At 45.7% G+C, this 27,133-nt stretch overlaps 1 protein-coding gene across 10 annotated transcripts in view; it reads left to right on the forward strand.

The window, feature by feature from the left end:
* The window catches only part of arhgef28a (Rho guanine nucleotide exchange factor (GEF) 28a), a 69,346-nt gene that overhangs the window by 16,546 nt on the left and 25,667 nt on the right, over positions 1 to 27,133 (forward strand). For 6 of the 10 annotated variants that reach the window (XM_058065074.1, XM_058065080.1, XM_058065079.1 and 3 more), the window contains 11 exons: positions 228 to 728; positions 1,454 to 1,721; positions 4,794 to 5,973; positions 8,063 to 8,392; positions 8,948 to 8,986; positions 11,654 to 11,750; positions 16,095 to 16,182; positions 16,258 to 16,325; positions 18,642 to 18,759; positions 18,833 to 19,745; positions 21,421 to 21,613. In XM_058065074.1, the coding sequence (XP_057921057.1) occupies positions 228 to 728; positions 1,454 to 1,721; positions 4,794 to 4,924 (900 nt within the window). In that variant the 3' untranslated portion in view covers positions 4,925 to 5,973; positions 8,063 to 8,392; positions 8,948 to 8,986; ... (4 more) ...; positions 18,833 to 19,745; positions 21,421 to 21,613. Of the gene's footprint in view, positions 1 to 227; positions 729 to 1,453; positions 1,722 to 4,793; positions 7,243 to 8,062; positions 8,393 to 8,947; positions 8,987 to 11,653; positions 11,751 to 16,094; positions 16,183 to 16,257; positions 16,326 to 18,641; positions 18,760 to 18,832; positions 19,746 to 21,415; positions 21,614 to 27,133 lie in introns of those variants that run through there. The other 4 variants (XM_058065076.1, XM_058065075.1, XM_058065073.1 and 1 more) reach the window with 4 other exon arrangements.

The following is a 27,133-nucleotide window of genomic DNA, read 5'->3' on the forward strand; positions in this document are numbered from 1 at the left end:
TGTGTAAACAGTGAGGCAGCAGTGGGGGGGGCTGTGCTTCTATAAAATTTGAAACAAATAGGGTAAATGTAAATATGTATCATGTCAATTTTCATATTCAAAGTTCTCCTTCCTTGTTGCTTTCACCCGCAAAGCTCAGGTGAGCCGTCACGTTTCCGTATTCAAATGATGATGAAGTCCGAGCGTTTCAGTTTTTGCATGCTGTGTCTGTGTGCTCCCTCCCCCAGGCCGCGGTGACCATCCAGGACAGCTGCTACGAGCTCCAGAGCTTCCTCCTCAGAGAAGACGGCCGGCCTTTGCCCCGCGCATCACGGCGCCAGCACACCTCGCATGAACAAGAGAAACGGCGCCACCTGGAGAAGAGGAAGGAAGAGGCGGTTTCCACTCAACGCCTCCACGAGCGCCTCCGTCAGGACCGGGAGCGCTGGGCAAGGGAGTGCCATGCCCGGGAGAGTCAGCTGGGCGACAAGGAGAGCCGTGTGGAGGAGAGGGAGCGGCAGTGCCACCTGGAGGCGGAGAGGCTGAGGCGCCAGCGGGATGAGCTGGATGAGCAGCTGGAGGAGTACCAGCAGAACCTGGAGAGGCTCCGCGAGGGCCAGAGGAGCGTGGAGAAGGAGCGGGAGCGCCTGGAGAACCGCAGGAAAGTTCTCCAGACGTGGAGGCACAGTCGGCAGAGGAGCCTGCCCAACACCGTCCCTCACATGGTCATCCCTCTGGACGGGCAGCAGGTGGGTGCGCTCTCCAACCAACCAACCAACCAACCAATCACAGCGTCACCACTTTAAGTGTCTCCTGAGGTTTAATGGCGGGCGGCGGAATGCCCGGGGAACACCAGGCTCCTTCCACACAGCTCAATCCCCTCTTAATGTACGAGCTGCGATAATGAGCACCATTTCAGCGCCATTTGTCCTGGTGCACCAGCAGCGCCGCTCGCCAATAAACATCTCCATGATGGATGGTAATTAAAGTGCAGCAAATAAAAGCCCCGCTGCAATAATTAAAAGCAGGCCCACGCAGCCTGGAAGCTACTCCGGTGATTGGCTCTTTGTCGGCCTAAATGCCCCATCCAGTTCTGTGGGCTTTTTTTAGTGACGCTAAGCTAGCATGCAGTTTGTGCAGGCAGCTGTGACACGTCAGAGCACGCTAAACACTCAACACGCCTTCATTTATTTCACGTGGAAGACCAGACGAGGCTCACCTGGCCTTTCTGGTGCGCTTTCTGTATTTGCATCCATCTTTTGTAGTCCATGGGGTCTGACAGCGGCATGCCTGAGGCATGGGGTCACAAGGGGAACTCTCAGGCCTGCTCTAATTGGCTGTACTGAAGCCAAGTGGGGGGGTGGGGGGTTGACCCATTCATGTAGAATGCTGTGGCAAGCGGAAATGTATTTATTGTGTTGGCAAGGATAAGGCGTGTCCTTTTATCCTTGACCTTCCTCTGAACCCACCACAGGACACGACGGCGAGCCTGTCCTGTGATCATGCCGGAAATGGTTCCATCTTCTTCAACGAGGCGCCGTTGGCCGGCAGCAGCAGCAACGGCGGCGGAGGAGGAGGAGGAGCCCCGAACAACCGCCACCGCAAAGGCAGCGAGGCCAGAGCACACAACTGCCTCAACGCGCTGCTGGCCAGGTCCAACAGCAGACCGGCCTCCGTGAACCTGGACGGCCAGTTGTGGAGGACGGGGCGGGGCTACATGCTGGGATTGGACACGCCTTCTGGTAAGAGCAAACATTTGAATATTTCGATGATGGAATATGTGCTTTTCATAATTTCATAAATCAATATGAATAGGAACATGTGTATTGACCCTTTGTGGTGCAGCTAAGCACATTTTATTTCCTTCTTCCTGTGTAGTATCATGAGAGATTGGAAATGGAAGACATTTAGATGCAAAAAAATACACTTGAAAAAAAGTGCAGATTTGCATACTGTATATGTTTTTAATAATTCTACCGAGCATTTGAGTTGAAGATGCATTTCCTTTCCCACTGCCCTCAAAGCTGCCAGTCAATTATTGTCTTTGTCTCTGAGTATGCATGAGATATCGTGAGAAGGTAAACACAGCAGCCGCCTACACGCTGTCTTCAAACACACACACACACACACACCAACACACACACTTTCTCAAGGCTGAGACCTCATCTGTCCTTATTTCTCTGTTAATCAGTGTCGGCTGACAAAAAGGTGCCGCCCCTTATCACATCACACCCGCCGTAGCCCGACCCTGGCACTCACCCCCTCCCCTCCGCCAAAAGGAAATGACAATCAATGGCCGCCGATGGAGTGGCGGGGGACAGACATTAGCGTGTGAATCACAGTCCACGAGCCACAGCTGACTGATTGGATCATCGATCTGGAGGAAAAATCTTTGCAGAAGTCATTACAGCATGACTTGTCACCCAGGCCGCCGAGGGGGGGGGGGCGGAGATGAAGTATGAATCCTCACCTTCGTCAGGTGGAGTGTCATCTGCAGCTCCTTTTGTCCAACTAAAAGCCTCAGCATCTCCCTCATTGATCGTCTTATTAACCCCCACTGCCTTAATACAAGCACACAACCCCCGCCCCCCCCTTGAAACCTCGTTAACAAGACTCCGGTGCACCACACTTGACCACAGCCCCTCCCTTCAGCCGTCTAACCAACATGCATGAGTCCCACAGGGGCCTGCAGTTCAACACTAACTGGATCAAATTTGCCCTCAATTGCAGCCACTCCGCCTCTTTCACACAGAGCTGCCACTAAATGGCCTGTGCCTTTTCACACAGAGCTCACAGAAACAGCTTATTACACCAACTGGGTGCACTTTCACAGTGTCGGACACCAATAAAGTCAATGAAGAAGAAAATAACTTTGTAGAAAAGGCCTCTTTTGCACAGAGATGCCGCAAGAATTGCCACTACAGAGTCGTCCATCGTTGTTCCGTCTGTGCCTTTTACACAGAACCCAGGGAAGCGCTGATGCTAATGCTAAAAACGGCACAAGAGGTGTCCAGGCTGGTGCGCCCGGCAGCCAAATTTTGTTCATCAAGGGTCACTTTGGCGCTTCCAGTGATGCTTCCAGTGATGCTTCCAGTGAAAAAAGATAACTACAACATACTATTGCTTTAAATGGCACGTTTGAGACTTCAGTCAGGCTTCAGTGTCTTGGCTTTGAGTGAATGTCGTCATCTGCAGCACGCTGACGTCTCATCTTTCACGTCGCTGACCGAGGCTCCTCTAACGCACTCTTAATGCCATTCATCAAACACACACACACTCTCCTTCAGGGAACACAATCAGGTAATTTATAGTTCATGCCATCTGTTACCATGACAGCGCACCTGGCCCACTGACACACACACACTCCCAGACACACACACACACACTCCCAGACACATGCCCACCTCCAAAAGTCCTCTTTATTTAAAAAAAACACTGTTATTGATCCTCAGGAGGGATTAAGAGAGCAGCTGGAAACACAGCAAAGAGATTCGCTGACTCGAGGCCTAAAATCTTTAAATCATCCACACACACACCGTGGGTGGAATTTTCCAGATTTTCATCCATACGTGGGCCCAACATTTTATAGTATGTGATATATAGCTGTAGGACTCCATATAAAATATCTAGTAGTGTATAAATTCACCGGGTTTCAAGCCACAGCCCAAAGTATAAGCAGGCAGTACACTCAGAGGCCACTTTTGTCTGCCCTAAAAATATTTGGAAGACAAAACAATTCAGCATTTTCAAGCATAAAAATATGTAGCAAGATCACAGCATGCATATCAAACTATATAAAATGCTGTCAGAGGTTTTTATTAACAAGCTTTGTAGTCGAAATAGGTGTATCCCATGATGGGCAAAATTCCCCCCCAAAAAACTGTCCAGCATCAAGCCTCATCCAATACGATATCACAGCGCCTCTGATATCTAAATGTCAGGACCAACAAATGATAGGGTCTGACACCAACATATGCTAATGTCCATAGCCATGCTGCCCATATGGTGTGTGCTCGCTATGTTGTCAAGTGTCAGTCCAGCCCGTGATGGACGCTTTGAGACGTGCGAGAGCGGAGTGCAGGGACTATTTTGGTCTGCGAAGGTGCAGCAGCCGCAGCAGCAGCAGCAGCAGCAGCAGCAGCAGCAGCAGAGACACAAAGGTCAAAGAGCATCTTGAGGAGGAGGAGGATGTTGTGATGAATGAAGAAGGTACACTCTCTCACTCACTCTCGTAGCCTGTCACCTTTAATGGTGTCATCACTCTCAAGCAGACGTGACACCAGGGTGAAGACTTTGCCAGAGAAAAATCACGGCTTGGAGAGTGACGTGTGAACTTTGACCCCAACTGCAACAATGACAGTCTTCATTATTATTATTATTATTCATTCATTTTCTTCCGCTTTTTCCTCACGAGGGTCACGGTGGGTGCTGGAGCCTATCCCAGCTGTCTTCGGGCGAGAGGCGGGGTACACCCCGTACTGGTCCCCAGCCAATCCCAGGGCACATATAGACAAACAACCATTCACACTCACATTCATACCTATGGACAATTAGGAGTGGCCAATTAACCTAGCATGTTTTTGGAATGTGGGAGGAAACCGGAGTACCCGGAAAAAACCCACGCATGCACGGGGAGAACATGCAAACTCCACACAGAGATGGCTGAGGGTGGAATTGAACCCTGGTCTCCTAGCTGTGAGGTCTGCGCGCTAACCACTTGACCGCCGTGCCGCTCATTTTATTATTATTATTATCATTCCTTTTGACTGAGCTTCTGTGTGTTGACCCCATTCTGTGTGTTGACCCCCCCACAGATCACAGCCGCACGGTGGAGATGTGGCCAAACCGTCCCCCCAACCCGCATCCGGAGCTGGGCCACCTGGTTTCCATGGAGACGGACAGCGGCGGTGAGGACAGCCCGGAGGAAAGCATCGTGTACCTCTGAATGAGAAACCAACACGGACGTCTGACAAAGTATTTATTACCAGTACGCCTTCTTGTGGGATTGTTTTAGAGCCCTGCAGATAATGTTACGTATTCAAGGCGTGTGTTGAACGCGTCTGCGTGATCTCCAGCAGGTTCCTGCAGCCTCCTCAGGTCAGCGTCCTCTGCACTTTTTTAAAATGTGCCACATCAGTCCAACTGCCTTCATAATGCATCATGCAGTATCTCCTCCTATAGCGAGCTGGAGGCCTTTATTTTAAGTAGTCTGCGTTTTAAGGCTCCATTCACTCAATACTGGCTAAATGCTGGCCAATTTTCCAATTTATTATTATGTTCCATTATTATTGTATTTCTTTGCACAAGGTATGACTTTCCTAAGTGATATCCATCTAATATACATAAAAACACATTTTAACTATAATGCAGTTTATGTGTAATCATGTAGTATTTCCAAGTATCTCGGTAAGTAGCAGGGGAGGCAAGTGCAGATCATCAAAGACTCGTTCCTCCCTTTAAACATGATGATCATGATGTACTATATGTAAGTATGTACTGTATGCAATGTATATAAGGCTATTTATTTATCCTTAGGGCTTTACATGTTATGTGTGTGTGTTTTTTGTTGTCACGCATGTTCTTGATGGTACTGATAAAGTGGACTTTTGTTGCAACGGCGGGGCTCGTTTTCCACTGATTTGAAACCGGATGCCGCGGCCGTCCAGGAGGTTGATAAGCAAACATTTTGAGTCGGGCAGCCAGCCAGCCAGCCAGCCAGCCAGCCAGTGAGCAAGCGGCGCAGACGTGCAGTTGCCAGCGGTGACAGGTGGAGCAGCAGGTGCGGCAATATCACAGCACAACACGCACATCGACAGTGGATAAACATGACAGGAGACTAAACTTATTTTTCAATGTAACATCATTTCCCAATAGACAATAACTGAAGCAGAATTTGTCTGTTTCGGGATCAAGCTGTGGTCGCCATAGAACCTCTTACATGCGCAGGCGATGTGTTGGGTTACATTTTCGGCTTTCTTACAAGTGTAAAAGAAGGTGAGCATTTAATATTTAAATATTGTATCAATACGCAGTACACTATACTGACCCTTTGATGATGCAAGAAAATGGGTTATTTCTGTTGTGACGCCACCGCCGAGGCGCGTCATCAGCGGCAACGTTTGACCTTCACCACAGAACCAGGAATGCGACACAAGCTCCTCCTCAATTTGACTTTTTGCTGTATTAGGCAAGGCTTAACTTCTTTTTACACTTGCATGTCAGTTAAAACGTTACCTTAAATGTTTATGGCATATGACAAACATATCATATTATTTACTTATATAATATTTATATATAGATATAGATATTGTCCAACTCTTGACCTCCGATACCGATATCAGCCGACATCGAGACCCATATGTGAACATGACATATTTCCTGTGGTGGGATGAACGCATAGGTGTTGTATGAAGCATTTTTTAAATATCGGTTTTCATGATCGGGAAAAAATCAGATGCTGATATCAACCATTTTTATGCAAATATTGTGCTGATAATTATCAGACATCCCTCACAATATATCATATTGATTATCTTATGTTAGATTAGATGAAATATGGATGACTACAGTTTGACCCTTGAACATAATCTACAAATATATATTGTAAATGTTATTGAATGATTATTATATATATATTATTATACTATACCATACTACTACATACTATACGATGTTGTGCTGAGTAGCCAGGTCCGAGATGCTTGCATTGCTGCTACTACTATTACTACCGCCGTAAGGGCCACTTCCTGTTCTGTGGTTATAATCACATTGTTGTCACTGGTACGTTTTTGAGATGACGTAAGAAGAGAAAAAAGCCAAAGAAGAAGCAAAGTATGCATGTGCATTTTGAATGGGAGCTAAAGTCTTGCTTGACATCACGAACAAAAAAAAGAAAACCCAACAATTTTTGTCTGCTGTACTGTGGAATTGTTCCGTCTTGATTCCGGCTCGGCTTCCTTTTACACTTAATTGATCTTTATTTCACAGCAGTTTGAGTTTCTGCAACTTGCCGGCGGATAAAGTGCACACGGTGTTTTATTCCCTCCTCGCCGTCCATCATGTTTATCTCCTTCCCCTCGCCGTTAAAATTCAGATTAGCTCGTCTTCCTTGCCACTGCTTTTCTCTCTCCGAGGGCCCCGAGTGAATCTCCTCCTCACCTAATCAATTTCTAGCCTGCTCCAGCGAGCTGTGATTCCAAGGAGCACGCGGCGGCGGCACGTACCCTTGCTGACTTTTACGAGCTTTAGGATTTTTTTTTGGGGGGGGGGGTAAACAAACATGTTTGTATGTATCTGTCATTCATGTTTGACATCCTTCAACATGGCTGTTTGTGCTACATTAGCATAAATGCATACATACTGTATCTGTATCTGTACAGTAGGGATTAAAGTCATTAGTGTTTCATTAGTCATCCATTTTCTTTTTCATTTTTAATACTTTTGTGTTAAAAATCCCTCTAGGATCATTCCGAGTCATTCTTTTCTCATTAGCCGCAATAACGCGGCCTCTCTGTGTTTATGTTTTAATGAGCCGATTGCAGCCAAGCAGAAAAGCCCTAAAAGACGGGAAAAGGTTTTATTGCTGAGTCATCCTCCAAGGGTGTTCCACCTCCCCATGCCCGTAATGACTTGTGTAGGCTAAATAAACCTGCCTGGCCCAAATATATAAAGAACAATAAACAACAGCCGATAGCGTTGCCTTTTATGGCGAAGTGCAACGATAACGCACACAAACACGCTAGGCCCTTCTCCCAGACACGCTCTCGTCAACCACACGAGGACCACATCTTTATATTACTCCCAACTTTTATGATTATATTGCTTTACACTTTTATATTTGCTTTGGCACGCTTTCCTCTCCAAAGTTTGAGAAGGATCTGCGGCAGAAATGCACCGGGAACTCGGTGAAACGGCGTGGTCAGTATCGCACATTCAGATTATGTGTTTTTTCAATATTTTTCTAAAATATTTGCTAATTATCTTTTATGTTACATTGCAACATATATTAATTTAATCTGGTGAAAATATTAGTTTTATTTGATGGACCTGCTCCTGTAATGACCCCCTTTCCCGCCATCAACAGCAGGTCTCCAGTGCTCTACAAGGTTGGGGCCAAGAAGAAGCTGATGTCAGCCATGACTCCATGAAGAGTCAGGATGCGGGACTGACATCATTCCCTGCATCACCGCTTCCATTTGCTGCCCAATTATTGACGTGTTTCCCAGCGGCCCTCTTCCTGTCGTACTTGAGCGCCGCAGCGAGCGAGAAGGAATGATGAGCCTCCTCGGCGCAGGATGACGGCCTGACTTCTCAGAAAGTGGATGATGCGGAGAGGTGGTCCTGATGAGGCGGCGCTGGGATGCGTCATGGTCCCACACCGCCTGATGGTGTCCGCGGGGGACCCTGCTTGCAGGTGACTCACTCTTTATTTTCTGTTCTTTTATTCCGTGACCCAGTTTTGACAGCTAGTCATGCAGCCTGAAGATGTTTCACCAACAACAACTTACACATGATCCAACTTGCCGTCAATGCATGCCTGGGGGGGGGGTGTTGCTTCACGTAAACACAGCTGACTTTGATGTGCATTCCCTTCTCCTTCTGTCAGTGTTATTGACATCCACTTCTTGTCAAGACATCCTCTTCTTCTATGGTTATCGTCATGCTGTTACCACAATGAAACACACCCGTGGAGTTCTACCTTTCCATTGCTTTTTCCACCAAAGGCTGTCTAAGAATTGATATTTTTATCTATTCCATCGTCCCTCCCTCACTTATAGCGGTTCATTATCTCCAGGCCAGACCGCCATGTTGGATTCAATGTTGATAAATGGAATATTTTCATAGTTTACATTTCTTAATGTATCCACTTGACATTTTAGAGGACTAAACTTTGCTACAGTGTAAAGTCAGTGACCTTTAGTGTGTGTTTGGATTTGACCTTGAGTGTAATCTGCCGCTGTTATCCCAGCATCCAGCGTGACCTTGCATTCTGCCGACAGCAGCTTGAGTAAGTACTTCATTAGGCGCACACACACACACACACACACAGTGTCCAGCCAGGAGGCTAAATCACCTTGGCTTGTACGGAGAGGGGTTAAAAAAAAGTGTCATTAATAATGATTAATACACCTTCCACGCCACGTAAAATAACCCGGCAAACAGCGTCATCCATCACTAATAAGTCTTCAATAACAGCTAAATGACTTCCATTAGAGCAGAAACAAAACAAGTGCTAATTGTTCCCTCAGCAAAGTGACTGGCAGTACAAAACACACCTAATGAGGAATAATGACAGTCCGCTTTGAGAACTTATATCAGCTTTTCACCTCCAACAAAAACAGCATCTTTACCTCCCGAGAAGCAGGGTCGGTTGGTCGCACGGCGTGTTGCGGTGAATAATTAACGGCGGGTCGTATTTCTGTCAGTGCGGGGTTAACACGGGAGCGCCTCTGTCTTGTTATGATACAACACGACGACTGCATGATGGATGCCGCTGCTGTTAAATCAAATCAATATCGGCCTTCACTTGTTTGGATGTGTGCATGTTTATGCTCGTGCACTAAATGTCTCCTCATTTTCCCCACATAAGACTTGGGTCAGCAAAATATTCATTTCTCATCTCGTCAAGGGACAATGCCACACAGTCGCCTTCACTACACTCGTCCCTCACTCATCACTGTTATACTTCCAGACCCAACCCTGATAAGTGAATGTCCGCTAAGTAGGATTCAATATTAACTGGAGTATTTTCATAGTAAGAGCATAGAAAGCATATTCATGACGAGTTTTAACATTATCAGAGCCTTCCAGACATTAAATAACACCCCTACAGTCACTTTTACCCAATACTGTACATATAATACTTGAGGGGAAGTCGCACACTTGTGGTGAATATTTCAATGAGCTTGAAATCGACCTTCCGCTACCTCCGTGATGACGTCACTCGTGGAGCTGGTGGATGTTAGACGCCTTCCTTCCTTCGGTTTCTGCTTTGCAATATGTGACAGTGCATGTTGGGCGAATCGCAGCTCCCCAAGTGTCGGTAGCACTCGTGCACGCTACCACCGCCATGCATGGCCATGTGTTGACATAGTAAATCTATACGAGCTGTACGCCGACTACGACACTGACACGACACAGGTCAACGTTGTGTGGGTGTGGACTTGACTTTGTTTTGGCGCTGGGTTCTCGTGAGTCGGTGCGAATGAACATGACCTTCAACCCCATGTCAAAGGCGTAAACTTGCACCGCTGTTGTTACGGGAATCACGCGGCGCTGGTTTCTCGCCCCCTTCCCAAATATCACACAGCCGCTCCGAATTCTTGACCCCTGTCTCAAAAGGCGTTTGCTAACGGGCGTACCGACGCAACACTTAGGTGGGACTTTTTACAAAAACACAACATGGCTTGCTTCGCCTCGCATGCCGCCACAGCACCATCCACCATGTGAGCTCCTGAGGGTTTGGAGTCGTTAGCTGGTTTGCTGTGGGCCATGGGGTGGTTCCACGTCTCGCTCGTACACAAACACAAGCCTGCCTGCAGCAACACAACAAGAACATGCATCACACACACACACACACACACTGTGTTTGGTCTGCAGGAATGTTCTAGACATGTCGGCTTTGACACCTCATCCCTACTTGTTCCCTTCCCATCCATGTGGTCGTCTGCCCAAACAGTCGCTCTGTTTGGATAAACAAGACGAGATCCAGGTGTTCTGTTTGGGGTTGTTCCACGTCCCGTTTACGAGGAATCAAAGGTTCCTCCCCGAGGACCTGCAAAGGAAAAGGGAGTACGACACGTCCTGCCTGTCTCGCGGTGTTGCGACGTTTGCCTCGTGCAAACTTCATCACGTTCTCAATACGATGAAAAAGGTCCCACGCCGACCACCAGGAAGGGCTTGTGTGTTTTTGCCACTGCTGTCACCACGGCAACAGCACAGCTTTGGAAGAGTCTGGACTTTTACAAAGGAAACCTGCATCCATTTCATCGTTCCTGCGTTCTCACAAGGCAACTGCTGGCCTGTCAGCATGGAAATCATTTACTGAAGGATGAAAGAGAAACTGGCAAATATATTTACCGCATCGAGATCACGTGTTTGCTTACTGACTGATGAATGCGTGGACAGGGAATCCTCCAAAGTCGATGCTGGTTGACTTCCAAATTGTTCCCATTCCAAAACTATTTTTCCCATAAGAAATATGTTAAGTCCATTGGTTTCTTTCCAGGGTCAAATATTAACTAACATTTAAAACACATCAATTTGACCTGAATTGACTGTATTTTCTTAGATTTCTCTATATCTCCTATATCACACCATTGGGACTATAAGGGTGTTAATATAAGCTCTGCTAATGTTTAAAAAAATATTTAGAAGATTGTAAATGGATTTTTAATAACATAACTCCCATAATATTTCTAAGGAAGGAATACTACATCACAGAAATTCACTTATCACGGTCAAGTCTGGACCAATTAACCGTGTTAAACGAGGGCCGACTGTACATGGGAAACAAATAGTTTGGTAAATTATTTTTTTGTGCAAAATGGAAAATAAATAAAAATTAAAAAAACAGATTTTTTTTTAAAATGCAGCAGCTGTACCATTACACTGCATCATTTTTGTGTGCTGCCAATCATTACTGTAACTATTTTTTTCCTTTCTCCTTCCTCAGGCTGATGTGATGTTCTAAAGTGCACCCCCTTGCCCAACATGGGGCCCCCAATGGATGTTGGGGCCCGACATAGAGCATGTGTTCTGCGTGTAGAGAGGTGAGCATTACATCTTTCATTCATTCATTTTCTACCGCTTATCCTCACGAGGGTCGCGGCTGCGCCGGAGCCTATCCCTGCTATCCCAGAGGCGGGGTACACCCTGGACTGGTGGCCAGCCAGTCACAGGGCACATATAGACAAACAACCATTCACACTCACATTCATACCTATGGACAATTTGGAGTCGCTAATTAACCTAGCATGTATTTGGAATGTGGGAGGAAACCGGAGTACCCGGAGAAAACCCACGCATGCACGGGAAGAACATGCAAACTCCACACAGAGATGGAATCGAACTTGCCGAGACGCCTAGTGGTGTTGTATAGGTACTGCAGGAGTTATGGTATGGCCGTGTGCAAGTTGCATCATGTGTTGCCAACGTGATTGGCTGTGGAATAGAAGCGCTTGAATTTCCGATGCTCAGTTGAAACAATCACGAGTGGAGTTTCTCCTCGTCTGCGATGTTAAGCCGGTAAAAGTAAAATGGTCCCCAAGCCCGCATGGACGAGTGCAGTAAAAGTGGCCTTTTAGTGCCACATAATAACGTCGCTCATCACAAGCAGGAGAATTTCATTTCTCATCATGAACATCTCAGAAGTCGTTTATGTTGACTTCCTGTGACTCCTAATGCGCTTTTCTTTTTCCTGCGCTCGTGTTTTTTAATGATTTTACATTTTCCACCTCCAGCTTCCACTGGAGTTAATAATCATCTGCCTTCACTGCTCAGGCAAAGCGCTGAAGGCGGGCGGCCAAGGAGGGGGCCGCGTGGATGGGGGCGGGGGGCAAACTAATAACCACAACACGTAGTCCCTGGACGCCCAGGGTTTTTATTTACAACAACAATTTGTGCTCCCCGGTGAAGGCAGTTTTAGTAAGAGTGGCAACGCACTATTTCATTTTTAATGGCCACCTCGGGGGCCCGGCGCCCAAACGTCTTCATGCCATCGTTGTCATTCCATCCGGGCCGTGTTCGGATTCTTTAAAATGATATTTGTTTTGCTTTGTTAGACTCTAAATCAGTCGGATCAGGCTGACGTCCTCCACGTCTACTCGCATCTACTTCATGTCCTTTTGAGGACTTATTGATTTTCATCTGCGTCACTAATCGATGCAGGAGTGTCCATGAAATGAAATGGCTGCCACAGCCCCGGGAAAAACTGTGAAATGTAATAAAACTCATAAAGCTCCAGTCATCTGCTTGCAAAGCAGCATCGTTACCTTTTTGTTTTGGACCGTCGTGGCCTCAACAGGACGCACTCGAGTCATAAAAGCTGAATTAGCCCGGGACTAGAAAATAATGTGAATTGAGCTTTTTAAATATACGCTAGGGCTGCACGTTGGTCGTGTGGTTAGCACGCAGATCTCACAGCGAGGAGACCAGGGTTCAATTCCACACTCGGCCATCTCTGTGTGGAGTTTGCATGTTCTCCCCGTGCATGCGTGGGTTTTCTCCGGGTACTCCGGTTTCCTCCCACATTCCAAAAACATGCTAGGTTAATTGGCCACTCCAAATTGTCCATAGGTATGAATGTGAGTGTGAATGGTTGTTTGTCTATATGTGCCCTGTGATTGGCTGGCCACCAGTCCAGGGTGTACCCCGCCGCTCGCCCCAAGACAGCTGGGATAGGCTCCAGCACCCCCGCGACCCTCGTGAGGATAAGCGGTAGAAAATGAATGGATGAATGAAATATACTCTACAAGAATGTGATGTACGTGATACACGTATGGTGTGAATTCAGGATTATTCAATGATGGCAAAGAAAAAAAAATGCTCTGATAACCATAGAGCACCAAATGTACCGCATAGGAAACTGTTCCACATGTTTCAGTACGACACGGGTGTACAGTAATAATAAGTGTGAAAGGTAGAGCTAGCACCATGCGTGCTCGTGTTTGCGCGTCAACCTTTTGAAGTGGCTCGTGTGTTCTTCTGGGTAGAGGCCCAAACACTTGACGGTAATTACCTCGTCCTCTGCCTCCCCCATAATTTTACGCCTGCGGGCGTGGAGGGGGGAACTTTGCCAAAGCCTCTTCATCAACTTGTTTGAATGAAAGGAGGGCAGCGGCACAGCGGGAGCTTCCGCACGCCAGTAGAAGAAAGAAAGAGGTGAAATGTTGGCTTTGGATTGCAACACGGCAATTCAAACACTCCCGCCTGCCATGCACTCAGAGCATGCACGCTCATCATGGCACGGATTGTAACCTCCTAGCGTCGCTTAGTTAGTTAGTTAGCAGTGGTTAGCAAGGTTTGTTTGAAAACTACTCATTCCCTAAAATGAATCATGTGAGGCGGCTGCACGGCGGTCGAGTGGTTAGCGCGCAGACCTCACAGCTAGGAGACCAGGGTTCAATTCCACCCCCGGCCATCTCTGTGTGGAGTTTGCATGTTCTCCCCGTGCATGTGTGGGTTTTCTCCGGGTACTCCGGTTTCCTCCCACATTCCAAAAACATGCTAGGTTAATTGGCCACTCCAAATTGTCCATAGGTATGAATGTGAGTGTGAATGGTTGTTTGTCTATATGTGCCCTGTGATTGGCTGGCCACCAGTCCAGGGTGTACCCCGCCACTCGCCCGAAGACAGCTTGGATAGGCTCGAGCACCCCCGAGACCCTTTATGGTTCATCCTGTATAATCTGAACCATACTAACAATCCCAACACAGGTTATGTTAGTTCATTGGTATTGTTGGTATGGTTGACTTAAGGTAAACAGAATGAATCGTTGGTTGTGTTCCAATATGTTAGCTTGTCATCTGTAGTCTGGTTCAGATTACGCGGAATGAATCATGCAAGGTTTGTTCATAGAACTGCACAAAAACTGTTATTTCCCATTCCCGGTAATGGCTCCTATGAGGTTTACGTTCGGGAGTAGGTCTGTTAAAACTTTGCTTCTGATCCCACAAACGTTTTGATTGAAGTTAGACTATTTGTTTCGTTTGTTGGTTAAATTGTGTCAAAATGTTTCCCATCCAAATGTATGTTTAGATTGACACCTTTTCCCAGAAAAGAATCATGTGGGCCATGAGGATATGTTTCAATGGTAGTCACGTCATTTTGTTCGCTAGCACTGTTGAAAAACGATGCTCCAGATTGTACTGAACGAATCGTACATGGTTTGTTCAAAAAAGATTTCTGATTCCCAAAAACGACTCGTGCCAGGCAATGAAGCGAACAAACCTCGTATGAGTTCTTCAGTGTCATCTGAACCATCTGACTCCAGGAGTCGGAGTGTGTGAGGTGCAAATTTCAGTTTGGGTTGTCCGTGGGGGTGCTCGGTTCTCTTTTCGTTGCAGTCGCATCGTTATTGTTATAAGCACGGTTCTTTACAGTAATTAGCACTGCGCAAAACAATTTTTCCAATTCCAGGAGTTGAATCGTGCACAACTCTGTTACACCAAACAAACTATATTCATTTTTAATTGTAATCCGGATCATTCCATCGTTTGAACGTGGGGGGAATGGTACGTTATCATCACGTTATCCTCTCTCAACCAGCTGAATGATAAAATGATGGACTGTCATACTTGTTGACTGGTGTTATGTAGTAGAAGTACATGAAGAGACAATTATGTCTAATTATGCTTTGGTATGAAGCTAAAACCCAGGCTGTGTTTACTTCCAAAGCATCAATTAAGCTAAATATCCTTTCAAGTATCCAATTTATGGACATGTGCAGGCGTGGGCTTGAAGCAGGGCGTCCTGTCAGCTGCATCCAGTCAGTCAGTCAGTCAGTCAGTCCAAGCAAACAACAGGTCGGTTTGTGTTCTGTTCTCTTTCCATCCAAACGCTCATCACAGCTCCCCCTGTTGCCACGGTAACGCCGCTCCAATGAGGAAGTTGTCCACATCTGGGCCAGGTCCGAGGGTAACCAATATCCTGTTTCCTTTGTCAATGTCGCTTTCTTAAGCGTGATGACATTATCCCGCGGTTACCGAGACACACCCCCCCCCCATACAACTGTGATTACAGGACTAAAACAGTGGAACTGTAGATAAAACAGACTTTATTTAAAATGGCGGTATAAGATGTCCATACTGTATATACAGCATAAGCAAAAGTAAACATGACTTCAATTGCAACACAAATGGAACATTCTTTCCCTCCCTTGTTTCTTTTCTAGCAGCCTAGTGTTTTTCTTAGCTGTGGACATGATAGCGCATCATGCAGTGCACTGCATAGCAACGAGTTGCTTATAGTAATGTGCGTATTATGACGTTACACAACTTTTGTCTTTTAATATGTTGGAATTTTTAGCTGTCCTAAAATTACAGCTGTTTATTTTCATTTCTGCTGTTGTTGTTTTGTTTTTTTTTACGTTCCGATTATTTTGACTTTCTTCTCAGAAATTGCACAGTTCTCTGCATATTGTCAACAATATTGACCTGTGACCCCAGTGTTGGAGCCGCATCTTTTTCCACTGCGGGGGCCGAGGTGAGCCCATTACTCACATAGGGGTGGCAATAAGTTGATACCTGAAACGTCATCTTAACGTGTTTTTTATTTTAGCGTGAAGACGAGAACCCCAGAACACCGCCGTCGTGCCGCAACTGTCGAGGTCCACGTAGCCTCCCCAGGTGATTAAAGAGGAAGCTGCTGCATCGCCATGACTCATCGCCATATGTGCTGGGCGTCTGTGGATCGTCTGTGGATCGTCTGTTTACACCGACGCATACTCAAGTGCTGTGCAGAAGTAGTTTGGGTGACAGGGATGGAAAGGATAGCAGAGCTCCAGAGGGCGTCCGAGCATGCAAATCGTTGTTTTCGGCCACCGCAGCGTTCCGTCTCACGCTCGGTAGTCACCGCGGGGGTGCTCATTTAGCCCGGGAAGACAAAACCCTTGCTCGGCTAGGCTGGCGGACGCCGATGGAGGCTCTAATGGGCTCGGCAGGTTTCTCTCTGGTGATGCCTCCTGACAGCACAACTCTCCAAAGGCCTCATTAGCTTGACCATTAAGCCCAAAGGATGATGGAAGAAGACGAACAAATGTCTCTCCTTGTGTGTGCTGGCATGCAGGAACTTGCACCCTTTAACGACCTTCGCATGATAGAGTGATAGTTTGAATTGAATTATGGCTGCAGCGCTGCGCTGATGCCAAACCGCATCGATTGTTCACAAATAGCGTTAATGCTTGCCATAAGGCCTCAAAAATCTGTGTGTGTGTGTGTGTGTGTGTGTGTGTGTGTGTGTGTGAGAGAGAGCGAGAGGGGGAGAAGATAGAGCCGCTTTGAAGAAGACAAGGATGAGGAGGGGAAATTTTGCAAAGATGTAATCCCCGAAACACGCAAGAGGCCGACATAAATAAACATACCGGGAAGCATTTCAAAGGGATGGAATCCGCCGCTGCAGCAAAGCAAGATTAGGAAGCAAAACGGAGGGAGAGAGAGCAGCGGCACACATGCAGCCAAGGTGTGCACGCTCGTCACCAGCCTTCTTCCCCCCCCCCGGTGGGAACAGCAAGGAGCGTGACCGTGCAACAGGAGCAATCTTCTCCAGCTTTCGTCCATAAGCTCACCCTGGCTTGCCTTGTCTTGCGTGGCTGTCGAAATTCCTGTGGCCCCGACGACACCTGCAAATTCAGAGCGGGCGCGGCAACACGCGGGCCTTTGTTTAGGCGGCAAACATCTGGAGTATTTGTCTGACCAAAATCCAGTGCAGGCAGATGGGATCATTCAATGGATGCAAATGTTAAATGTTTATAGTAGAGATGCAGAATATTGTTTTTTCAAAAAAAAAAATCGATAACTGTCCATCTCTGGACCAATATACCGATAACTGTTTTGTATCTTTTGAAATTGAGATGTAAGTTGGTCAAAACCAGTTGATTTGTGCTAAACAAATATCATGACATGGCAACCACCACATGACTACTACCAGGAGAACCAGAGTATAGAGCAGAGGGAGCCACCTGCTGTGGCCCAGCAAGGTGCACTGTATTCGGATACACGCTCCGAGCAGCCGCCGTGGTGCCACGGAAGTCTCTGGCAAACCTTTTAGCACTTTTCAAACCGACAGACGTGATAGCAATGTGGCGTTTGTCAAAGGCTGTAATTCAGCACAGATGTTTTGATTCCGTTGGTCCAAATTGGCTTTGATGTAGGTCTGTTTTGTTAACAAAACCCATTAGAACACATGGAAGACTTTGAATTTGATTCAAGGCTGCTTTAGGATGAGTTAGCCTGACTCTATATTGTCTTTGGTGAGACTGTAAAGTGTATCTGATAAACGCTCCGTACATAAAGTTTATTTATGATTGGTCGCTGAAGAATTTTCTTTGATTTTTACAAAAAGGACGAAGGATGCTGAAGAATAGTATAAGATAAGATATACATTTATTAGTCCCACAAGGGGAAATTCCAGATTTACAGCAGCAAAAGCAGAGTATAAAAACACACACAAGCATAGACAGTGCTAAATAAAAAAAGGTCATACAAATAAAGTTCTATACACTATTTACAGCTGTGTACATGTTGATAAAGCCACGGGTTTATTGCATGGTTATTGCACAGGAGCCGTTTATATTATGGAGTCTGACAGCTATGACTGTCCTCTTACTGGGATTCAAGTACGTCACACTCATAATCGTCAGAAAGAGTCAGAAAAAACGCGTTCGCTGGTTTGATTCTTCGATTCTTCATTGAAGACTCATTGATGTTTACCACAAGACTTGGTTGCGGTTCCTTGAAGACCATAAGACACATTACTCAACTTCAATGTTAACAGAAACAGATCATCATCATTGGGATGCTAAAGATGTGTGTGTGTGTGTTGGCTGGCAAAGGTGATTCTATTCTACACACACACACGCCTCACTGTGTGCATCAGATGTCCCGTCACCAGAACACTGACCCAATGTCTGCATGTGAATCGCCTATTTCTCCCGCCTCTGACAGCTGAGGGTGGCGGCGGCGGCGGGGTGCCTTCATGACAGCTGTCCCCGCCTAGCAAAGGCAACACTGGGGCCTTGTGCTCGACTCCCTCCACTCGTCCACCGTGTCGTCTCCCTTCCCGGTGAGGTTGTTCATGTGTTTGCGTCGTCACGTTTGTTTACGTTCTCCCTCGTCGCCGCTATCTCCTCTCGCAGGGAAGGATGGCAGCTCGTAAAACTGGTGGAGGAAACATCTCGCCTCCGCCAACAGGAGACGCATCTCATCCCAGATATCCATCTCCAACCAGCCGTGGCTTGTTAACTGGAACAATTGATTTCTCTCCAGCTCTCTGGCCGCATGCACGTATTTGTCTCGAGGCGCAGTGAGAAGCAGGAATCATGTTGAGGAATGCAGCCGCAGTTTCTTCGTTGATTTTGAGGGCACCTTGCATGCGGATGACCCTAGACACCATTCACTTGAATCAACTTCAAACGAGGTGTGGGGCAAAGACAAGCAAACTTCCCTGGTCGATGTTGCCAGGAAACCACACAGAAGAAGCTAATCCAATTAAATGTGCAACAGTCAGCGTGCGTCCCGCCATGCACTCATACATCTTCACTCCCTTCGCCAGCGTAGCAGCCTGCTACTCGCATGGGACTACACTATACGACTATCATTATTTTCGAAATGATGTTACTAGTACGGCTGCACAGTGGTGGAGTGGTTAGCACAGACCTGGGTTAGATTCTCCACTTGGCATCTGTGTGGAGTTTGAATGTGTCATTATTATTTTTTGTATTTTTTAATTGAATTGAATTTTATTTGTATTCATTTGTAATTACATTTTACATTTGTAAGATTGTTTTTTGTTTCTTTTACAATTTTTACATTTAGTATATATATTATTTTATTTACTTGGACTTTTTTTTTTTAATCGACCCACCCAGAATAAATCTGTGATCCACTTTTGGCTCCCGACCCACCAGTTGAGAAGCACTGTTGTGTTAGATAACGTAGCACTGCTATTACGATGCCAGTCCACAAGGGGGAACCGCGTACGAACGTGACGATAAATCTACATTGATAACGGCTAGCTGACGTGTGCCATCTTCGTGCTATTTATCACAGGTAAGTAATATGTCACAAATGAAGCTTGAACACTGCAGTTGAATGTGTGTATTAATGGACTACATGTTTGTTTGAGAAACGTTGTTAGGAGTTATTTCCACGTAAAACATTGACGTTAGGTAGCTCCGTGCTAGAGGCTAATGCTAGCAAACGTCGGAAGTGAATGGGGGATGACCAAACAGGAGACCTGTTAGCATTAGCTTAAATTGTCTTGATTGAACGCCCCCTCTATCAGTCATGTACAACATGAATTGCGCAGTAACACGTCGGCGTGTTTAGACAGTCAAAACCTTTTGTGGTAAAAATGTTGAAACGGTGTTGAACTTTGTATTAATGCATAATTACAACTAATAGCTGAACGTGCAAAAACAAGCTTGCTAGAACTTCCCTGTCGGGTGTCGCAAGCTTTGTGGTTGTGTGTGTGGTGAAGGAGCTTCCTGCAGCAGATTGTGCTAATTACACATCTAAGGGCCCCTCGTTTAACTAAACAACACACTCTTTGTCCCGCCAACGGTGTGCTGTGCGAGTGATCAGGGACAGGGGTCGTGGAGTGCACGCACCACCACGTCACGGTCCAAGGTCCACCATTGAATATCTGTCGTTGGTGGGAATAGTGTGCAAATATCCTAAATATTAGAAAAATGTGAGTAAACAAACCCGCGTTAGAATCAGACAGTAAAAGGACACCGCTTGCCTTTGGTATCTGGAGCCCAACTGTTTGGAATTCCACGGAAAGCTTCCGGAAAAAGGCCTCACAAAGTCATGCCTGTCACTCGTTTCCTCGCGTACACTTGTCCTGCAGTTTAGTAATGCAAACTGCTACCTCAAAGTAGTTCCTGTGCAGTTAACAAAGGTTCTATGATGATGCTAGCTCGACCTGGGAAGCAGTTATTACTATTTCCATTACAGTGGTGCCTTGGTTAACATCATTAATCCATTCGAGAAGGTCGGACTCTTAACCAAAGCAAATTTTCCCATAGAAAAGAATGTAAATCCATTTAATCTGTTCCAGATACCCCAAAATGTTAACAGATAACACATTTTATATACAATAATTAGAGTTTCAAATGCAAAAAAGGATGCAAACTGCACAGCAACTGTTATATATAAACAAACGCTGCTGTCCTAAAATGGCATCCCCAGCCCACAATGCATGCATCGTAAGATTTTGTCTTGGGCGTGTGATCCAAGGTAGCGCCATAAACAAACTGGACAGTATTTTAGATGCTAAACAAGCTGGCGAACGCAAGGGAAGGCGAAATATAGCAGAAAGTTTCTATGTTAACCAAAAAATTAGCAAATTGTGACAAATGTTAATTCCTTTGGGAACAATTCTAACTATCAATATATCAGCCTATATGTTCCACGTAAAATAAAGACACTTTTATTGACACTAAAATGTGTCATGTTTCTTGTATGTTGCGACTCAGCAAGTACCCACCCCCAACCAACCCTTCCCACCTGACATGACTAAATAATTAGAGTCAGTGCAGTAATTGACTGTACGGCCGGTTTGAGATATGGTGATAGACACGGTCCCATTAAACAAATCCACTTTATTGCCGCTCCCCCTCGGCTAAGTTATGTTGAGCTTCATCGTTTGACGCCCACTGTGACACGCTGACAGTATCATTCATTCTGTGTGTGTGTGTGTGTGTGTGTGTGTGGAGGGCAGGCTCAAGGCTGAAGGCAGTATAACCTCCATGAAACACGACCACTATCTTGGAACCCACCCTTACACTCCAGACGTTGCCGGATGAAATGCACCGCACTGCGACCTATGACCCCGTCCCGCCCGGCGTTCCTGTTTTCCCGCCTGGCGACCCCGCTCAGAAGGCAAGAGCAGGGGAGGGGTGGCGTGGTGACATGTAAGTAGATGCCATATACAACCAGCTTGCAGATTGAATTACACCATGCACAATGGCTGCATTATAGGCCCCCAACGCAATTAAAATTGATTAATGCGATCAGAGGAGAGGAAGTCCTGTCTTCATTACAGACCTGGAGGTGAGTACTCATCTAGAAGGGGGGTTCCACATCGCGTTTTGCTCTTTGGAGAACACATTTAGAATCAAAGAACGCATAAGCGCACCGTAAATATTGGCTAAACACGTGTACAGTATTTACTAGGGCGTCTCTGCTATGGCAGCAGATGGAAGCATAGTCTAGCGTCCCCCAGAAGTGTTTCCCCCCTTCCTGATATCTTATTTGTCCCTATGCACAGTAACAGGTTTGCACGGCTGCAGCATCCAGGTATTGTAAGGTTGTATCGGTAAGTGGTACCATTGGAAATGAAGCCTCCAAGATGAAACACTCTTAATGCACAAAATAATCATCCAACTTACTTATTTGTTCATACATATGATGCATGCAGAGCAACTTAATGCTCTGTCTCCTTTCTGATCCGATCTCCTTGCCCCATGAGGCGTTCGGGCGTGCTTGTAGTTATTATAATATTCTCTTCACTTGAATCTATTTTATATTTTTATAAGGAAGAGTTGGCAAAACAATAGACTCCAGTTCATTTTCAAGCATGAGAAAAGCAATGATTTCGCTGCCCTTGCATTCTTTTTACATTTATTTTCCAGAGATAAAAACGCGCACGCGGAAGGGGGAATTTCACCACACGCGTTTGATTTGTGCAAGCTTCCTTTACGATGTACAGACGTGTGGAACAAATCCCATGCTGATGCTAATTTTTAGCTCTCATCTTTTTTTTTCTGCGGCTTCCCAGAAGTAATCCTCCTTCCGATTTTACGTGAGAAATCCATGCGGTGACTATCCCATCCCGCAGCAGTCAAAAGTCGGGAGTTTTTGTTGCGATTTGGGCGACGGAGCACATTAATGACGCCTTGGCGCATTCACACATCAGCTGTCAGAGATTATTCTTGGCAGACGTGATGGGAAAATAGTTGCGGCGCTTCTTTTTTGGCAAGTTGCTTTGTCTTTTGTCATTCAATCAATGAATGAATGTGGAGGTAGGAGTGCCGGTGGAAGGCTCTGAACGAAGAAGACGAATGAGATTCCGCGCATAGCGCAGTCATGTGAGTCACGACAATGCCCGCGCCGACTTTAGAGTCTTTAAAGTGGAAATCCCGCGCAGCTCGCATGACAAAAGAAATGTATTGTCGTTTAAATGCAGCGCGGGGAGCGTCTTTGTGCTTTAAGGCGTTAGCATAAATCATATTCTGTTGACAGCCGCTGCAGGGAACTGGCGGGAATCCTCATAAATAAACGCACAAAAGACAATATTGGAATGTTGGTTGCCAATGCACAATTACAAATCTGCATTGTCTCCGCTACAAAGTAGAAGTAGCTTTAGCTTTAGCCTGATAGCGCCAATGTTTGCGACTCTTCTTTGTTTAACAGAAGACGCAAAAGAGAAATTTATTTTAGCGTCTTACAAGAATTAGTAGCACCGGTGATGCAAAGCCTGATCTTCTTCAATATGTTTTAGTTTACATTGGCATAAATTTGTGATGTCATCATACGTCCAACTCACAAAAACCATGCACGAAATTGGGTCCATAAGAACATTCATTTTTAACATTTTAAGATTTTAACATTCATTTTAATAAAGATATAATGAAAAGATCTGACTGGACAAACAAACGTTTTTATTTATTTAATTTAAGTCGCAAAACAATTCAGGTGCATTTTAAGGTGTTTAATGTCCCACAAATTGACACTAAAGAATATTATTGTCAACATTTTTGTTATGATAATCATAATAATGAATACTATATCATAATAAGCCAATATTTCCTTTAATTTGCCATTTGTATCATGTGTTTTCTCGTAAGCAGTTGACACTGTCTGTCAGACATTTGCAGCGTTTCTTCAAATGCTGGCTTTTCAGCAGTATCAAGGAGCAGCATTTATTTTGTGATGACTTTCTGTGAACACACAGTGTTGTTGTCCACTGTTTCGTTTGGAATTACTGTGCTGACCGAACGTCTTAGTGAATGTTGACTGTCGGGACGAAGGCTTCCCCGCCCCCCCAGACGAGAAAACTATGTCGGGTGGATCTGTGCACCTGTTTCAAATAAATTCGGCATACTGGCTCATTTGTGTTGAAGGGCTTGCTTCACTATGTGGCATTTGGCTTTGCGAGCATCTTTTCCACTCCTAATTGCCTCCCCCATAGAGACCTAGCAACTATATGACTGACAAGAGGTCTCAGTCTGTTCGGCGTTATTCTATGAAGCATCTGCAGTCAGTCAGTTCTCTTCCTGCCAGTTTGGAGGTGAGAGTTTATGTGGAGGCCTGCGCTTTTATTGAGTTCCTTTTCACTTATGTGATTGATTAATTTATTTTTTCTGAATGATAAATCTTGTCAGGTTTTAATTTCAAGAGATCGTGTGACACGAGACCCCTCATGTACACTGTATCATACATCCATTTCTAATATTAGGACTCTTCATATACATAGATAAGCTAGATCAAAATATTACAAAGTGTATCAGCCGAAGTATTTCATGGATAAATTGCTGCTCCCTGAGGGCACACGTGGGAAGGAATTTTAACAGCGCTAATTACAGGTGTCATATCTGCACGGAATGTTGATGAGCTCAACGAGAGCAGCGTGTCAGTAGTGTGTGAGCGGGTACAAGGAAAAAGAAGAGGAAGAATGTTGCACAGAGCTCTGAATGGAGATGACAACTAGGAAGGCGAGTCACCTGGGAGGGGGGGGGCCCAAGCCGACAAAGATGATGGTGATGATTATGAGTTTGGTTGGAGATTCAGGGATGAATCAAGATTGCGAGGTCCGGGTTAAAGTCCACCATTGGTACTTTTTCAACTGGGGGAAGTGAGAAGATTCGGCTTGTCATGATGATCATTTTGCCGGCTTCGATAAATTGACATGTGTATGCATGTTTGATTTCCTCCTCTCTCGCGACCAAACAGCCTGGATGAAATGAACGTTACACCTCACTAAGCGTTAACTATGTATTCCACACACTATATTAGTAACGGTCACTGACGTGTTTATGCAAATGAGCTGTTCTCTATCGACACACAATTTGAAATGCCAAGTCATTTCACGAAAGTGACACTGATTAAAAATATATAGAAATATTGTGGTTTTTATTGAAGTGAAATCGTTGCCATTATAATTAAGTGTTTTGCTTTTTTTAATCTTGCCAATGCAATTAAAATGTTAAATACTCTTGAGAAATTAAAGTTGATTGCTTTTGATGCGGTTTTACTTGTGTTAATATGCCTTATATTCTCATGACATTAATGGGGGAAATAAGTCTAAAAAAAATGTTGACAATATTACATTAATGAGAAATGATCTCACAATAATCTTGACAGTAATATCGTTTCCCGGCAATAATTTGTAGGACAATTACGGTCCAGTAAATATGTTATGGTGACAGGCCTGGAGAAGATTCCATTAGCTTAATTAACACATCCAGTCTTTTCCCTACTTTCAAACATTTTAGCACCTCGTCACAAAGTGTTGTGACTTTAACAACGCCGCAACTTTCCTCTGAAATAACTTCCACAATTTCACACTGGCTCTACAAGCCGACTCACTCGGCTGCTTTTATGGGAGGCGGCTGTGCTGGACGCACTTTATTGGGCCGCCGTGAGCTCTAATTTCTACTGGGTATTGGCAGGGGTGTGTGGAGGGGGGGGGTCGATTTGGATTGAATGCATGGCCCTGCAGAGGCCTCGTAAATCACATTGTGCATTCGGTGTGTGTGTTTATGTTGGCAATAGAACACATTAAAACGATGATACACATCCGGTTTTATGTAGACACCCGGCACTAATAAATGTGCATCGTTGTTGGAGTTTGTCATTTCAATTTGGAGCCCAGCAGGATCTGTCGTCATGTCGGAGTCGATCATGCGTCTCTGCCCTGGCTGCACTCCAGCAGGCTTGGCCCCGGCCCTGGTCGGCCTCCCGCCACTCCAATACGGAGAGGAGTGTCCATTTCTTAGATAAGCATCTCCAGGAGAGGCCCAGACAGAACAGCTAACCACTTCCATACTTACATACTTCCATTCCTAGAATGTTGCTTATATCCGACGACGTACGTCTTGTGGTCCCACCCTGCCTGGAAGCAGTGATCTCACCTTCCAGACGCCTCCTAAGCCTTGCATCCTCTCCCTGGCGGACTCTTAAGACCATCAGGCTCAGGATTTGACTTTAAAACAACATGCAGCTCAGGTTTTTAAGAATAAGAGATGATATCCCCTGAAATCCATGTTCATAAAAGATCCCTGTTCATAAATATTCCTGAAAACACATTATTTTCGCAACTTTTGTCAACAAGCGTCAGGTTTTCCCATGCAGCGCTATGCTGTCTTTGCTGGCTTCTGTATTTCCAGATCTACCATTGTGGTAATTTGGGATGTCAACAACAGCATTTTTATCCGTGACTGCTTGTCTTATCTGCCACTGGTGTGTGTGTGTGTGTGTGTGTGTGTGTGTGTGTGTGTGTTGAGTTCATTAAAGCGGAAGTAAGAATAAAAGCAGCCGTGCGTCCCATCGCAGTCGCGCCTGCTCGTAAAACCTCCAAAGACACCTCTGATCCTTGTCATCGTCCATTAAGCAAACGGCCCCTGCATGGAAGGAAAGCTTCTTTTATGTCCTTCCCCAGCGAGATTGTGCTGTCCGTTGACAAAATGTAGGAAGAGAAGATGCAGTGGGAATCACATGGTACCACTCACCTCCAATCACGGTGTTCCAATGTGTTAATGCCGAGAGCTGACACCTACCGTGTGAGCTCACATCTGCGAGGAACCAGGCAGCGAAAGCTCCCCGTGTCATTTCCAATGAATAGTTGGAATGACATCATCTTCCAAAGAGTCTCCCGTTAGCAGTCTTTACCGGACTTTAGAGTTATTATTATTATTATTTCACTTTGGTTCAGCTGATATATGAAGTGTCACAAGTAGTCCCCAACCCCTCCCATCCATCCCCTAAAGCCCGGAGCGTCGTGCCGGACCACTAAATCACCTGACTGCCTCCGTGCTTTCCACTAAAGAATGTAGACCACCAAGGAGCAGCCACAACTCATACGTTCATAAAGGAGACCGGAATGGCGGGCTGAGATGCCCTGATGTCGCCCCCAAGTCCTCCTACTGATGAAACCTACTCGGATGAGAGGCGAAACTAAGACAATCTGAAAAGTCCAGTTGCGGTCAATTGAATACCTTGAGAATACTAGTACTACATCACTACTGTCAGGAGAACCAGAGTATAGAGCGGAGGGGTTCACCTGCTGCGCCCCAGCGAGGTGTACTGTATTTGGGCACACGCTCCAAGACGCGGCTCTGCATGGAGGACTCTGGCAAACTTCATCAGCCATGTTTTTTGTGGCCATAGTGACCCCTGGCCACCTACTGGGGCTTCATAAGAAGACTAAAGTA

This window comes from Doryrhamphus excisus, chromosome 2 (assembly GCF_030265055.1).
Source record: "Doryrhamphus excisus isolate RoL2022-K1 chromosome 2, RoL_Dexc_1.0, whole genome shotgun sequence".
Taxonomy (NCBI): Eukaryota; Metazoa; Chordata; class Actinopteri; order Syngnathiformes; family Syngnathidae; genus Doryrhamphus; species Doryrhamphus excisus.